General features: G+C 38.9%; 1 protein-coding gene across 5 annotated transcripts in view; it reads right to left on the bottom strand.

The window, feature by feature from the left end:
• GYS2 (glycogen synthase 2) overlaps nucleotides 1-16378 on the bottom strand; it is a 52561-nt gene that overhangs the window by 33367 nt on the left and 2816 nt on the right. For 2 of the 5 annotated variants that reach the window (XM_074902332.1, XM_074902330.1), the window contains exons 2-5: nucleotides 9782-9963; nucleotides 6729-6920; nucleotides 5696-5881; nucleotides 1143-1229 (exon numbers count right to left, since the gene is read on the bottom strand). In XM_074902332.1, the coding sequence (XP_074758433.1) occupies nucleotides 1143-1229; nucleotides 5696-5881; nucleotides 6729-6920; nucleotides 9782-9963 (647 nt within the window). Of the gene's footprint in view, nucleotides 1-1142; nucleotides 1230-5695; nucleotides 5882-6728; nucleotides 6921-9781; nucleotides 9964-13968; nucleotides 14068-16378 lie in introns of all 5 variants that reach the window. The other 3 variants (XM_074902333.1, XM_074902331.1, XM_074902334.1) reach the window with 3 other exon arrangements.

Below are 16378 nucleotides of genomic sequence, written 5' to 3'. Positions count from 1 at the left end.
CTTCCTGGATTAAGTCTGATTTCCATTAGCTGCTCTACTAACAAAGCAGGTCAGCTTTGAATTAACAGTGAGTTCAGCAACAGCCATGATAGTACTGTACTAAGTGGAGAGAGCTTGTGCTCCTATATTGTCAGCATAAAAGCTCTTGACTATTCATTTTCATTGTGATTTTTAGTACTTTTCCTTTTAGACTTCTTGGGATAGAATTCTTCAATGATTTTGCAAACTAGTTTCAGCTGCACTTGTATGAGCTGAATGTAAAATGGTGCTAGGTGTAAATAAAAGTGTTACACATTGGCAAGGCAACTTTATATAAGGAAAAGGGCAATGGAGAATGAGACTAATTTTTTTTCTTCTCCTTAGAGCACTTTTTCCATTGTAACTCAAGGTGGTTTTTTAGTAAGAAGCATCAAGGCTGAAGCCTACAAGCTTCTCCATTATGCCAAGCCAGTGGTCCACAAAATAAATTCAGATGGTCACCTCTCAGATGAAATTCCAGGATAGATCATTTGCCAAAAATACTGTTCCCGATACAGCTGTCAATTCACTTATGAACTTGCCTGGATCATCAGTGTCTCTCAGTCAATTTATGAAAGGCGTTCATCTAATTAAAATCCTGGAGTGGTGAAATAAGGCCAGAAAAAACCTCAAACAACCAAAAAAATCCCTAAATAAGACAGTTCCCCTAAAGAATGGAGAAAACAATAAAATATCAATATTCTTGATCTTCAGCTGAGAAATCAGTTCCTCCTGAAGAGAAAAAAGCTCCACAGGCTCAGAACTTTTTTCACATAACTTCCTACTTCCCGGATTAGCTATTTTCATTCAGTTTATTTTAGCAACAACCACAACCTTACTCTCACCAGTGTAAATGCTACACTGGACATGGAGACAATAGGGAATAAAAGCGTTGCCGGTTGGACTACTTAGACGTACAAAACTTCTTTAGCATAGATAAGTCTATGATAATATCTCTGTTGTGAATTAAGATCATAATATATCTGGCTTGTTACTGAAACTAGAAAGTGGAAGAGTCCAAGCCAGTAACCTATAGGTAGGGTTAGCAGTCCCTGACCCAGCTGTTTACACATGGTTCTTCAGATGCCTGAAAGTAGATAAAAATATCATCCACTACCACTTACCATGCAAGCCACCTTCTGTTTCGTTCTTTTTGTTTTCCCTCTCTTCCTTCTTCCAGTATCAGAGTGATTTAAATGTGAATCTAGGAACTAAAACGTACACTGAACAGTTGTTATATGGTTATTGCCTCAGGGTTCCTTAGGTCAGACATAGGCCCATGTGTTGTTTGTTACATGCTGCTGAGGACACAACAGTGTTACTTCTGGTGTGCACTATGATCCTGTACACACTGCTGAGGGTTTATCACCCAGGTTTCCACTCTAGCAGAGACAGCTAAATTTCTCCCAGTCCGGATTAACTGAGTTAAGACTGTAAGAATATAAGAATTTTATAATCTCATGGTTGAGTAAGAAGTCAGGAGTCAGACAACATTACAGTCTTACATCCAAAGTGCACTCTCCTATCTTCCAGGGATCTACAGCTCTTATCTGCTATGTTGACTGGGTTTTCAGTCCCCCAGAAAACGTCCTTTTACTGCTTACAGAGTGACATGTGCCTTAAGCTCATGAAACAAAGAATTTTGGTAACCTATAGTTCTGGCCTCTAGGTGACTTAGGAAGTCCATAAAGAATCGTATCACAGTGTGGCAACCCTTCCCTAAAGCATTCTTACCTTTTCCCCAGAAGACTAGTAAGGTCAAAGGTCACATTTTCACAGATCCAGTGTTTCTGAGGACTATGAGAAGACCATATAGAGCCTTCACTTCCAGTTTTATCACCTGACAGGGTCTGGTGACTTGAGTTCTTTGTTCATAGAAGTGATGGAGAAAACGTCAGCCACCCTGCACTGAACAGCCCTTTGCCTGATCACTGATATTGACATTCACTCCAAATAGGTTGAGATTTGGGCCAAAGTCTTCTCTGGTCTAAAGCTACTGACCTCACTGGCTTACTTCAGAGAATACATTTCTACCTTCTATACTTGTGTCAACTGGCACCTATTAGCTTTGCTAGAAAGTTGGTATTTTCCACTCCAAAATCCAGAGAAAGAAAGAACATCTTGATAATCCTTTATATTTTAAAAAGAGATCTTTCAACTCATCTCATATCTTCTGGTGCTGCTTATCTACAGGGGTGGGTCAACACCGAAGTGGAAGTGTATCTCACTGTGTGGGCATGTGCACACGTGTGTGTGCGTGTGCAGAGCAGGCAGGGCTGATGGACAGTGTTGACAGAGTGTGTTACAGGGCTAACAGGAAATATTACAGTGAGTAACAACACACTGGTCACACACACCCAGGGAGGCCACTGTGAAAGGAGAGAGAGAAAGGACTGTGATGATTCCAGGTAAATATCTTTCATATGTCATGAAACAATCATGTCATGATTTTGCCTGTGGATCCCATTGTTAAATGCTTCAACATTGCAGAAAAGCATTTGGCCTCAGGGGGCTAACTAGTGCTCTCTCTTGTAGGGGTTCTAAGCCATTTTTTTGTAGACTGTGTTGTGGACTAGAAAAGGGAACATGAGGTTTCCTCTTTTCTCTGTACTCCTGTACATGCCTGATTGTCTCTAGGCACAATTAGGCCATACCCCTTCCTTTTGAGCTGCAATAATTTTTCTGTGGTATCTGACACAGCACATACTACAGTTGCATCTTTCCTACCTATCTCAGCTGCTCTGCTTAAAGCTGGTGGAAATTGTGCTCTAACCATGAAACGCTGATCAAAAGTGAGAACTTAAAGTCAATTATTATTATTCTTTAAAGGAAGAAAATTATGCAACAGAACTGAAACAGAAAAAACAACTATTATACTTAGGGGTGGGAGGGGATGACACAACCTTAAAAGATATTGTCTCATTCAAAGATTAAACATTAGGAAGCCCTGGAGAATCTTCTTCACTGGACAAATTGCTTGTTTGACCTTAATAGTTTACTAGTAGAAGACAGCAACAAGAATAGCCTCTGAAGACTTTGCTATCTCTAATTACTGTACTCTAGATCACCCTCTCCTGTTTCTCAACTGACTTTTGGGCCAGGTTGACCTTTTTACAACCAAAGGAGCCCTCATTAAGTTATCTGATCTCTTACTAGAAGTTAACTTTGTCAGGAAGAGCTTTAGCACCCTATAAGCATGTTAAACAGTAGTACAGCAGTTTGGCATCATTTCCTCTATTAGTACCTTTAAACATCAATCTCTCCACAGAGGGCATAAAGCATTATGGTCTAGAAATCCACAAGTTTCTTCCCTTAAGTATTATTTACAGCAGTTTATAGTAGTACTCTAAACTGATACATATGTTTCATTCCATATATTCTCAGAATAAATTCTGAATAGAAATTTCTGTATTTATGACATAGCTGATAGTTACTAATGGGATTTGTGAAGCTTTGCAGAAGGATGGACAATACCTTATCGCATAAAGTTGGCCATGTCATGTGTGAACAGTAAAAATTATATTAATATTGTGACTAGATTATAAATGTATTAAAATCTGTGAGTCTGGTCAGATGCAAGATTGTTACTTTTTCTTTTGAGTACAAAGACAGGAGTGAGGCCCTCAAAGTTATCATGAAGGGAAAAAAAAAAGTGCTTTTCAGAAAAGCAGACTATTTTGCCAGACTACTTGTAGCTCACCAAATTAACCAGAATACAAAACAAACAAAAACTGTTTAAAAATTTTCTTTACAAAAGGAAGGTGAAGCTCTGACATAGTAATTTTAGCATCACTTTATAAAACAATCAGCATTCCTTTTTTTTAACCCTAATTTCTCATTTTAAATGCCCCCCCCCCCCTTTTTTTTTTACTTACTATGGCTTCATTACTAACAAATTATGTGTAAGAATGCAAGGGTAAATGAATAAAATTCCCACTGAAGAGTTCCCACTTTCTCAAGTGTTAAACCTGAAATTGCATGGTTTTAGTTCTTTCAATCCAGCTCTGTCCAGAGAAAAATAATTTAATGTGACTTTAAAGCTGCATTTTGTATGTATAAACATAAGGAGAATATGAGGGAGTAGGAGTGTCTAGAGTCCTCAAACTTGGGTCTGACAGCATGACTGGGTTATTCATGCTGCCTCATTAATGCACCTAACAAACATACCTAATTTAGGAGACTAGTTTTCCTAGGTGATAGATGGAGACAGATCTTTCAGATGGCAATCTGAGGATGTTTGCCTTACACTGACTGAGGATAGGCCAGTATAACTCCACTAATGATACAGGGAGCCTAGGAGGAGAAACCACCTATGTTAGTTACCTCATACTGAGCAGAGAGAATTCCGCCTTACACATTACAATGCTGCAACCTTTATGCATATGGGTAAATGAATGGACAGTCTTCTACACTTAGTGTGTTTAGTAGATGCAGTAATTGTCTTTGGTGGGAAAGAACAACCTACCTCTGGAAGACATTGTTCTACAGTGTGTCAAGCTTCAAACATCCAACTGAAAATTACCAACTGAGTAATTTTTTTTTGTTGATTTTAGCCAAGGACAGGGAATAAGGCAGTTGTTTTAGCCTTTTAATTACCTCTACCCTCAATAAGTGCTGGAATGAAAAAATCTCTTATATTCACCTTCTCCATAACCATATTAGAAATCCCAGATCATGTAATGTACCTCTGCTGAAGGCAGTACTAAGGACACTTAAAGGTCCTTAAAACATTGGTTTGTGTTATACTCTGAGTGAAAAGACCACAGTAAGAACCAAAACCATTTGGTTTACAGAAATCCCAAGAAACAGATGTGGGTCTTTTGAACTCAGAAAATACTTCCTACATTTGCCAGTTACAAATTAAGCCTAACTTGAAAAGCTTGAAAATAGAAGGGCTTATTATGACTTGCAAGAATTAAGAAGTAGGCTAGGGAAGAAAAAAACCCACCACTTCATGGAATTCCAGGGTAATTCAGCAAGAAGATGGCTACTGGCTATCTTTTCTACTGCCTTTCATTAAGACAGAGTACTGTGAGGCTGCACGTGAAGTGCCAGATCATGATTACAGATTAATGGATTTTACGTTCACTGGTTACTCATGCAGCTAACAGTAACTCCCAAACCATAGCAATCAGCTCAAACAATGGATGCCTTTCCTGAACAGAAAGGGGGAGCTTCTTAAGGACAAGATTCTTTTGACTTGGAGTGATGTCTGGGCCTGTAACTCTCCCCCTCCTTTTGAAAACTGTCCCAAATCACTGAAAAGAAGGTTAAGAATCTCTTCTGGCAATCCCATACTGCTGCAATATTACTCCATACATCAGTGGATTGAACTAAGGCATTGACTTGCCTGGAATCTGAATGAGTTTCAGTATTCTGTGGTGCAAATCTGAGAGTAGTGCAAGTATTCTAGACTTCACTGAGCTTTAAGACCTGTTAGATGACACAAAGGCACTCGTGCCTAGACACCTCATTGTCTTACAAATACAATTTCTTGTTTTCTGGAAGTGCAAACATCACTCAGCCGTGGGTCAATCATAAGTGATCACACAAAACAAGAAAATAAAATATATGTAAACAGTAAACAGAAAAGGACCCAGGAGCTAATTAGCTGGGGAAAAAAAAAAAAAAAAAAAAAAAAAAAAAAAAAAAAAGAAATGAGAAAAATGCCTCTTACCTGGTCAAGATTGTTGTAAAAATCTATATTGGCTGCACACAGGTATCTCCCTAGCAGAGTTGCATGGGTAGTAAAAATTGTGGCAACAGGAAGTTTCTGAGAACGAGACAGTATTAAACCCACTCCTGCCTGCCACTCATGGAAGTGGGCAATTACATTGGGCTTGTCATCAAACTGACAGGAAAGCTGAAAATAATTAGAAAGAATATACATGAAACACACACCATCCTCCCCATCATCTCAGCCCCCAAAACCTCTTTTTTTTCCATGACTTCTCCTGTGTGCTTGCTTACTTTCATATGACAAAGCAGTACAGCATCTTAAGTGGTCACGTGTCTTGACTCCCATCAGCCCCAATCCTTAGCCCAGGAAGCACATGTGCCTCACTAGTGCCTCAGAACAGTATCCTTTCTAGAGTGTTGGAGAGCTCTGGCAAGCACAGTCACTCTTTTTTCTTTTAACTTGCCCTTCTGCTCTTGAAACTCTTGTTTAGATAAGAAAATCATGAGCCCCTATGACAGACAGATGATTCTGCAGATTAACAAAGCTTCTTTTCTTCAGGTAGGCTGTGGTAGAGTGACATGTGAAGTCACAGTGCTATCATTCTTTCTGTCTGTCTATATTCCCTGTGCAAGGTAGTATCTAATCACTGAGATATGGCTTGACTGGCTTCAAGGACAGTTTGTGAGTGTGACAACTGGACTACCATAGGAGAGAAAAAAGGGAGTTTGAGATACTACTTGTAAGAGCATCTGGTGACAAATAAGGAAAGTGAGAAGAAACAGAGAGAAAAGTGACAGTAAAGACACAGAAGATTTCACACAGGGCAGACCACCACCGCCACTTCATTCTCCCAGAAAAATATAGTTAAATGACCATATAAGTATTAAGTTGTAAACACAAATTTGATCTACATCAGCAATCAACTTCTTTTAAATCACAGTTTTTAAACTGGAGAAGAACCACATTCCAAAGCTTTTTTGCACTGCTGACAAGGCTGAGGTTTGAAAATCTCTGGATTTAAAAACTGTACCTCTTTTAAAAACCAGGCTGTTAATGATCCAAAAATCACAGCATCGTTGGCTTCTTGGTCATGAAAAGGGATCCCTATGTTGCTGACATCCCAAAATTCACTTTTCCACCTGTCCAGATTCCAAGCTGCTGATCCTAAATCAAACAGTAAGACATATGGGCTGCCTTCTATCAGCCATCTTCCAAAAAAGACCTGTGGGAAAAGTCAAGGATATAAGAAGAAAATTTTGAAGTGATTGTAAAGGCCAGTTAGCATAATTATTTTCATCCACCAACTCTTAAATATTTTACATAAGGAATATCCCATCATAGTCCTACATACCCAGGATTTGTGATTTTCCTTGCAAAATACATGAAGTAATACTGGACCAAAGGCAGGGGTAAAAGGAAACTACAATCTTCTGGAACATTTTGGTTTTAAGACTTTCATTTTAGATTTTCATTGCAATGTTAACTGTTTTTCATGAAAAAAATCTTAGGAAGACTATACTTGGTTGAATAATGAGGCCTTATGTTCTTACTGAAGTATCTATGTAATTTTTGTTCTTATTTCAAAATTATTATTTTCTTTCAGTCAGATTTGTCATCAGTCTTTTGCCATTTATGCTAGATTTTGTAGGACAGCATAATGCCATTTTGTAGGACACGTGCTTGGGACCTCTATCTACCATGACATTTCCTCACTCTGCCCAAGCAGCACAGCTGATGCCCTTTGGCAGACTGGAAGATAAATAGAAGGTGTAATGATACCTAAAACCACATCAGCCTAAAAACACAGCTTCCCTGCTTTAGTTAAAGAACTATAGTTCTTTAAGATTAAGTTTAAAGTTTAAAGTTTAAACTTAAGTTTTAAGATTAAGTTTTAAGCTTAAAGTTTAGAACTTCACTGATCCAACCTACCTGCCCAACAAAGAGATTAGGCTGAACAGTAATAAGGCAACACAACACAGCTGGCCCCACACTACAGATTGTACCAGTCTGCACATTCAAATTATTTCATAATAATTTTACCACTGAAATGGCTGTATCAACAGAGACATATTAACCAGGAAAAACAAGGTACTATAGGGAGGCTAATGCAGTTTATACCCTGTGCAGAGGAATTTTTTATGTCACTGTTCAACCTCTTTTCATTCACCAACCCCTGGGACCTGAGGGGTTGAACCCAGCCCTGATGCTAGAATGGGCTGAACAGAGGTCAGATCTTGAAAACAATGAGATGAAAGCTCTTAAACCTGTTTGCACAAAAAATACAGGGTGTAACAAAGACAGGTGTGTGAAGGAGGGTTGGCTCCTTATATACTTATTTCAGGCTATCTGGGTTTCTTCTTCAGGAAAATAAGGTTAAAAAGCAAGAGGGTTGTGTGAACCCAGATTTCATCTAAATATGGAGTCAGGTTGTGGCAAGGAACAAACCTGACCTGAGAAGTTTGGAAGCGTTCCTAGGTCCCCTGGTTTAAAGGGATCCATTGTGATGCATAAGCAAAATCCAGACATAAATGTTAATAGGATAAGCACAGCTCCTGGAAACTAGAGCGTCTTTATTAGAGATCAAAGCTACACTTGACATACCTGGGACAGATTTGCTGCTATATATGAATACTCCAGCAGCATAGTGCACATGCTAGGCTGGCAGAGTTTGCTGATTAAAATTAATGTATTGCTGGAACAGCATGAAGTGTATATATAGCATCTCAATTAATCTGCCCACAAGTCTTTAGTTGTTTTTCAAACAAAGGAGTGTTACACAGCTTGCAGAGACATCTTTTTGTAAGCAACAGAGGCAACACGGAAAACTTGATCAATCACTTACAAAAATCTCATTAGAAATAAGAAATTGCAGCTAGATTAGGCCTTTTAGTTCGAACCTCGGCATGAACAATGCGAGCATCACACAATGTTAGTGTTCCCAACAGACACTTTCCCGAGCTGTGGCACATGCATGTCCAACAATACGCTTCTACATAATATACAACAGCTCTAGATCCTAATAACAGCAGGACTGCTGTTACAAAGGGAGATAACATGTTGCCAGGGCAACAGCTGGTAGCAGTCCAAGAAATTTTTTAATTTCTACATTAAAGTGTGCTGTGCCCCTCAGCAACAGAACCTTGTTAGAAAGCTTCCTTGCTTCTGCCTCTCAATGCTTTTCACATCTGCTCAGCACACATTATAAGCAGACAATTTTTGCTCCTGCAAACTAGTGTCTCTGAGGGAGTTAATGCTGATTCAGAGTGAAGGTGAGTTCTAGATCTCTGATGAGGACTTTCAAGAAAGGTCGCTAGATTTAGCATGTGTTATCTTCCACCAATTTTCAGATAATCAGTTGTCCTCAAGGCTGCAGCTGCTTGCAGTTCAGTAGCTTGCCTATCAACACAACAGATTCTATTCCTTTCAGCAGATTACCTTTATAGGAGGAAGTTTATTCCTAGTTTATTGTTGGAGAAACTGATTCACAGAAAGGCTATGAGGTTTGACTGAGATCACACAGAAAACACTAGTTAAAAATGGTGTAGAAAACACAGATGAATTCACTCATGCTGTGGTTTAATCTCTCTTCCTAGAGAAGACTGATAGTTGCATTGATCTGAGGAAGCAGATTCTTTGTCAGTTGGGTGCTTTTCTTAAATCCACCTGTGGTATGTCCCTTTCTGGCTTTCAACTCATTATAATGTTACATATGAAAAATTGTGACCTAGTGGAACACTCTTCTCGCTCCAGTGCAAGAAAGCCAAATGTAAGGGTTCAGTCAAAGTAAGGTCATAATATATCTACTAAAATCTCACTGTATTTAGAGACTAAATAAGTCATTAATCCAGTTAAGCAGACTTGCAGATAAATGACTGTTAAAACCTGTAATTGGATAAACTGGTTCTTCCTCAAAAATAACCTTTAATGAATTGACTTTGCTGATCTAACAGTGAGTTAGAGCCTTTCCCATTGTGACATTGACCAGGACTGCTGTGTCAAGTGGAATGCCGAGAGCATTAACCAAAACTAATCTCCTCAGAGTCAGCTTTGTTGCCCTGGGAAGCAGTAGCACATCTGATTTACCTGACACCCTTGGCTTTTCATGGTGTCCATTGCCTTTGTAACTGCAGGGTTTGGAGGCTCACATGCTTCCACCTGAGTCTTCACATTGTGTTCAAAATAGGGACCAACCAGAAAATACTTTTCACCCCATTCATCTGCTGTAGTTTTGGCTTTTGTCTGGATCACAGTGTAAATGCCTCCCACTGCAAAAGAAGATCACAAAGAACAAAAAAGTAGGGAAGGGCACAGACCACAAACCTCTGGAATAAGCTCCAACCTACCTGTGGATCAGATAGAGCTCTAGTTAAATCATTTCACATATTCAGATTGTAAGTGAAACCAGACTCTAAAAAATAAACAGAAGTTCACCCTCTTAAATGGCATCAGATCTTTGAGGAGTATGTACCAATAGCAGACTGTGCCTAATTCTTAAATGACAATTTAATGCTTTGCTTACTCCTGGGTGACTGCATATGGCTTCCCTGAATTCTCTAATCTCAAATGGATGCTTTCTATCCTTAACTGTTATTTTTATCTAGTCTGTGATTTTTAAAATTTCTTTTGAGTGTTTGAAGTCACACCACAAATGTTCAACCAATATATTATTTTACTCTTCTGTTAATCCCCTCTTTTTGGATTGTGAAATCTTTAGACTTGGATTGTGAGATTCAAATCCTGGGGCTCATGCTTTCACTCTCCCATGCCTAATCTTGACTTTACTGCATCCCAAGCACAGCCTTCTGCTATTTTATTGTAGCAGTTATAATTTTCAAACATACTTTTTGTGATGTGGAAATACATGTGGTGAGAACTGAGCTGGCACTTCCAGCTTGTTTTACACAAATCACTGAAAAAAGTTTAGGGACTGATGGATTACATTGACTACTGACTATAAAAATGGATTTAAACCAATATCCTCAAACCAAAAGGTGTCACGTTCCATTACCATTCTAGAGTTGTTAAAGTTGGAATGAATGTAACCTACACTGCCAATATAAACACCTCTAGCACCTTCCACCAAAACATCGTCCGATTTTAAAATAAATGCAGTATTAAAATGTATAAGACCACATGACAACTACATCCCCTGATGAGGTCAATACAGATCTATCTAGTCTTGCACATGGTATGCAAGATTCATTTAGGCTGCTCTTCCTCACAGCTTTCCACAGCCAGACGGGTAAATCATGCATTGGCAAGGCAGCCTTGCAAATCTCCTTTCCTGCAGGACCTGCAGTGCCAGGCAGTAGGCATTCCATCACCACCAATTCAGAAGAACAACAGTGCATGCTTGAATCCAGCAAGTGGAGGGAAAGGCAAGGGAAGAGAAAATCAGAAGCTAGGTAGCTGCTGTACATCAGAGATGAGTGTAGCTCCAGTGATTTTAAAGCATGGTAAGATAAATGAAGCTCAACAGGTACAAGCAAACAACAAAATAGGAAGGGACTTAATGTTCCTACACAAGAATTTAATCCTCCACTGAATTTGGAAATGTTTGGTAATACTCCAGGCAAGAAGACTGTGATATGCCTCTCAGCAGTGAGGCACAAGGAGCCAGCACTGAAAGTTGCCAGTGGTTGATAGCAGGTACTCCAGACTTCATTTTCTAAAGGTACTGGGGTATCCAGAGGTGCCAATGCACCACATCCAATTGCATATAGCAAGAATCTTGAGAAGTTACCAGATTCTCCTTAAAACTCTGCCACAAATGTCCACTATTTACAATAGAGAAACTGAAGTTGCTCAGCACTTTGGGAGATTAGTTCCCAGATTAATTAAACTGTATCACCTGACAACTACATAAAGCCTTCTGCCAAGCCTGGTAGCTTGCAGCCCTGAGGAACTGAACAACAGAGCTATGTTTTTAACTGTGCTCTTAGAAAAGAAATTGTGCATTTAAAGTTCTTCTCTCTACAAATATCCTATTTGTTTTGAATACTAGAAAGATCCCTAGCCCTACTATTTTTATGTCAAGATGTCTCAGGATTCTAGGTATTTTACAAAGAAAAACAAACACAGTTCAAATTTACCAGCTTGTGAATCAGAACTATTATAATAAATTACTACCCTACATAATAATTCAGGGCCTAAGAAGACAAGAATCTTGTATATATGTGTTCCTAAATCAAGCTCACAGTTAAGAGTTTCATGTCATATAGCCATGGAACTGCAGAAGGAAATCTATTCATAAGACTATTCTCCACTTCATTAGGACCAGAAAGCTAAGAAACTAACTTACAGTCATCATACTCTTCCATGGCTGCTCTAGACAGGGATTTAGAGCAATTTTAGGTAAGTGACACTACATATTCCCTCCAAGTTCCTCTTCTCACAAGCTGAGAGAGACTATTTGAATAGCTTGGATTCAGATACACATATAATTTTAATTATATGAGACAAATCAGGATGTTCAACCCATAAAGTGATACTGTTATGATGACACATCAGTTCTTACGGGGTGATAAATACATCATATGAGCTTAAGGCACTTCAACATGGATAAACATGGGGTTTGGCAGAAATATTAGTCACAAAACTAGTTGGTTTTAATTGGCAGAAATACAGAGCTTAAAATAAGGGAAGATTTTTGTGCAAAGCAGCCTGGTGATGCAGGGAAAAAAGAAAATATGTACTTGCAAGATGAAAGATACTAAATAACATGATAAAGCTGTATATGACTAGCATGGTGCAAAGCTCTTTCCCCACCATCACAAGAGTGGAGATCAGCCTCTTTCATACTGCAAGGCATTCAACATTGGGATCAGCAAGGTTTCCACAGCTATTAATTTTAAGAGCAGTAAGAAAGCTGCAGCTGAGGAGCTGAGTAGAGCCTGAACCTTTGTTTTGTATAGCCAACAGCTGAGTGTTTCCTTTCACAAGGTTTTGTTTAGGATCGCTGTGTGTCCTAAAATACGCCCTGCCAAAGATGTATGTTCCGAGAGAAAGAGCAGAGTGTATGCTGTGCTCTGTCATCATAATCTTACACAGCAAGGTAAAAAATATTTCAGGGCACTGATTTGCCTGAAAAGCAATGAAAAGTACTTAAGGTAAAATCAGAGTACATTTTACAGACTGTGAAAACTCTTCAGAAGATAGCTGTGATAAAAGCTCTGGGTTACCTGGACCCAAAATGTGCTTTTGTCTTGTTACTGCTCACAAAGCATGTCTGTGCATAAGCTTTAATTGACAGGGGAGGGAAATGCACAAGTTGAAACTATGTATGTGGAAAGTGTTGGGCATGAGTTTAAAAAAGGCATCTTGAGAAGAACAATGTCTAGAATAATGTATTGACTTTTGAAATTACACTTTTCCATTGGAAATTTAAGGAACACATTATATATCATTAAGAGATAGCTTATATCTGCTCAGTCACTTTGAATTCCCTGGAAATACCTGTGCCAGTAAGCAATGCATTACATGTCCTACTGAGTAACAGAGTAAGGGCTTACATATTCACTTGGAGCCTAACAGAATTCTCAAATTACTTCCAACAATTTGGTAAATCTCCTTATTCTTCTCTAATATGATGTTTTAAGGTCATATTATAAACAGAAAACCTTTCTAAACAACAGGGATGTACCAAAATTCCATGATGTTGCAAGTTTCTGTATGCAGCCTCTGAAGTTTTGTACTTTGAAAGAAGTTTTAAAATAAACAATAAAAGACAAGAAATAGATGCAGAATCAGGAGAGATCAGATCCAGAGAATTGGTTTGGATCATCACAAACATGAGCAGTTAGCAGTAAAATGTGGATACAGGGCTCGTTTAGTGTTCTGATCTCCACCAAAATGCTGTATTAAAATATTTTAAGTTTTAATCATTTTAGAATGTCCTTGAGAGAAACATATTTATATTATTTCTTTTTAAAATGTGTTTTTAACTTTTCCGCCAGAATAAAGGAAATCAAGTTAAAAAGGAAATCAGCACCATATCTTTTTCCCCATTTACTTCCTTTCCACTCTTCCTCTTTTTCCAGGGAAAAATAAGCTGGCATGAAAAGGGGAACAAAATGCTTGGGAAAGAAGAATTTGTTCATTTAAGAGAAGTTTGACCTTTTTTTTTTTAGTGACCTCCTTAAAAAATAGAAGATGAAAACAAAATATTTTCTCAGAAAATATTTCATAGAATTATTTTTTTAAATTTAAATGTTTTAATATACATTACCACTACCACGCCAAAACTTCTCAAAACTGCCAGAGATACTCACCATTCATCTTCCTTGCTCTTCCACTCACCCCACATTACAGAAGGACAGAGGCAAGGAGCAGCAGAAACCAAAAAGGAAGGAGAGAGATAGGAAGCGAAGCTATGTAAGTGAGACAGAGATAAGTGGAGATTGTCGCTGATTGTCAAGTCCTTCCCCACACACCTTTGCTACACAGAGACGGAGGATCAGGGTGTTCCCACAGTTCTTCGGCTTCTTTGCTATGGCCTGATCGGGCCACTCTTGAAGGCATTAAAGCTTTCCCGAGTGCCACAGCTGCCATGGAATCCAAGAGAGCAGTGGAACCCCAGATTCAGGACTCAAATTGATTTCATTGACACAATTACTAGTTACATGAACTAGCCTTTCACCCTTTCTCCTCAGAATCTGTCTCTGATCTAGAAAGATGTGATAAAATTGGGCTTGAGAGTATCTTTTTTAAATGTTTCATTGGTATTTTATTTATTTATTAACTGCCTATTGAGATATCTGGGGACCATTTACAGAATAAGGTTGTAAAATGTGTCAGATGAAAAAAACCCCAGCATCTTCAGATAGGAGATACTTTTCATGTGTTTTTTTGGACACATTTGTGACTGGGGCTCATCAGAAGATAGAAGTTCTCTAAACTCTGTGAAACTGTGCCACTCCAAACATATTTTGAAATAATACTGAAACACTGAAATTTATGAAAGATGTCCACAATACAGAAGCTATTTGTGTGCATCACCCCCAATGCACAAGATTTCATTTGAGATTGATTTGACATTGTTATACCACCCCACTCTAGAAATGCACAGAGCTCTGATGCTGTGTTTATGCCAAATTTATGCCAGCATCCTCACGCTCCACATGTGTGTCACAGATTACAGCATTCACCTTTTCCCAAGGAAATTTTACCACATTTAGCACAGAAGAGGTAAAATGCTCATCCTACTGACTTCAGTGGATTCAGGATTTAATTTCCAAGAGTCCAGATTTTCACCAGACAAACTCTACATAAAGCTCTACTGCAGGGAGAGCTGAACCAAGGTTTGTTTTTAGCAGAGCCTTTATTCCAATAGAGATGGAAAAAAAGTATTTAGGATTCATCTACCAGTGACTCTTGAACTAATCTCTTCACAGCTGAATGATGATACAGACTGGCTGTTTGCCCAGCATTTTTAAGCATTCTTCCATTTTCTATCTAAAAACTGTTAGTAGTACAGCAGAAAATACTGATCTAAATATTACTGGAATGATTTTAAAGAAATCTTTATAGAGCACAGACCAGATCTTGAACATTCTCAACCCTTCTCACTAGAATATGAGAAACCCACTGAACTACAACTAACTGTTATTCTCACTTGCAAAATTAGACTTCTGCCCCCTACCAAGATTAAATACTTCCGTTTTCAGTGGGCAAACTTTTAGAAAGAGGATGGAGCCATTTTCACTGTGGAAAACATCCAGGACAGCTGCCATTACTCCTACAATGGCCTCTAGATGCTCCCTGTTGATCATTTCCATCTGTGGGACTTCAGTCACAAGATCTACATATCTTGTAGTCACTTGGTTGGTGCTCCTTTTTATTTGCCTTCATGTTATGGAGGAAAGACAACCAGTCTTCTTTTCTAATGTGCAGAGAGATATGACCAGACCTGGATTTACCAGAGCATGGTGGCCAGGAGAGAAGTGGAAGGGTGAAAAATACTGAGCTTTCCCATGATTCATCAGCATGCCATGTGGCCCTGCAGTGCCTGCTGGGGCCCTTGCCTGCCTTCTTTTTTCCCTTTCTACCACAGAAACACAGTAAATGTACTTCACAGTATGGGTCTTGACCATCAGTGAAGAGCCAAATAAAGTGAGAAAAATCTTGCAAAAAAACCTACATTTTTCTAATTTCTTTGGCAGGGGACTTTCAATGCAAGATGATTTCAATGTTGTGCTTGGTTTAGGTGGCAAGCTCCTTTTCACATGAGTTATGAAAGGCATGACACTGGCACATGAGCCTTTTTTACTTCTCGTTCTCTCCTTCAGCTACTCTATCTTTGCTTGCTCCAGACAGAGAAGAAGAGAAAGAAGAGTAACTGAGATGCTGGTGCTTTCCAACACATATGTCAGAGGTTGCCACTTAGCACAGGCAGCAGCCAGGACAGAGAATATAAAAAGGAAGCGTGGAGTCGTATAAAGCTCTGTCTTGTTAGAGCATGTGTTAAATATTTAGACTTAAAAAACAAAAAAAGACACTTTCACTGTGCCAGCTGCTGAGAAAGAAATGATGAGACTCTGGAAATAACGGATACTTGTAGATCTCTGAGCACTGAACTCATGCAACTGACTTGTCCTTCCCTACAGCTGCATCTCATGCCTCAGTACCAACCAGCAGCACCAGGGAAGTACCAGTAAACACTTGCTCCCCATGGGCAGCTGG

This window comes from Athene noctua, chromosome 3, assembly GCF_965140245.1.
Source record: "Athene noctua chromosome 3, bAthNoc1.hap1.1, whole genome shotgun sequence".
NCBI classification, from domain to species: domain Eukaryota; kingdom Metazoa; phylum Chordata; class Aves; order Strigiformes; family Strigidae; genus Athene; species Athene noctua.
The sequence above is the reverse complement of the archived record's forward strand: the minus strand, read 5'-3'. Positions and strand labels throughout refer to the sequence as shown.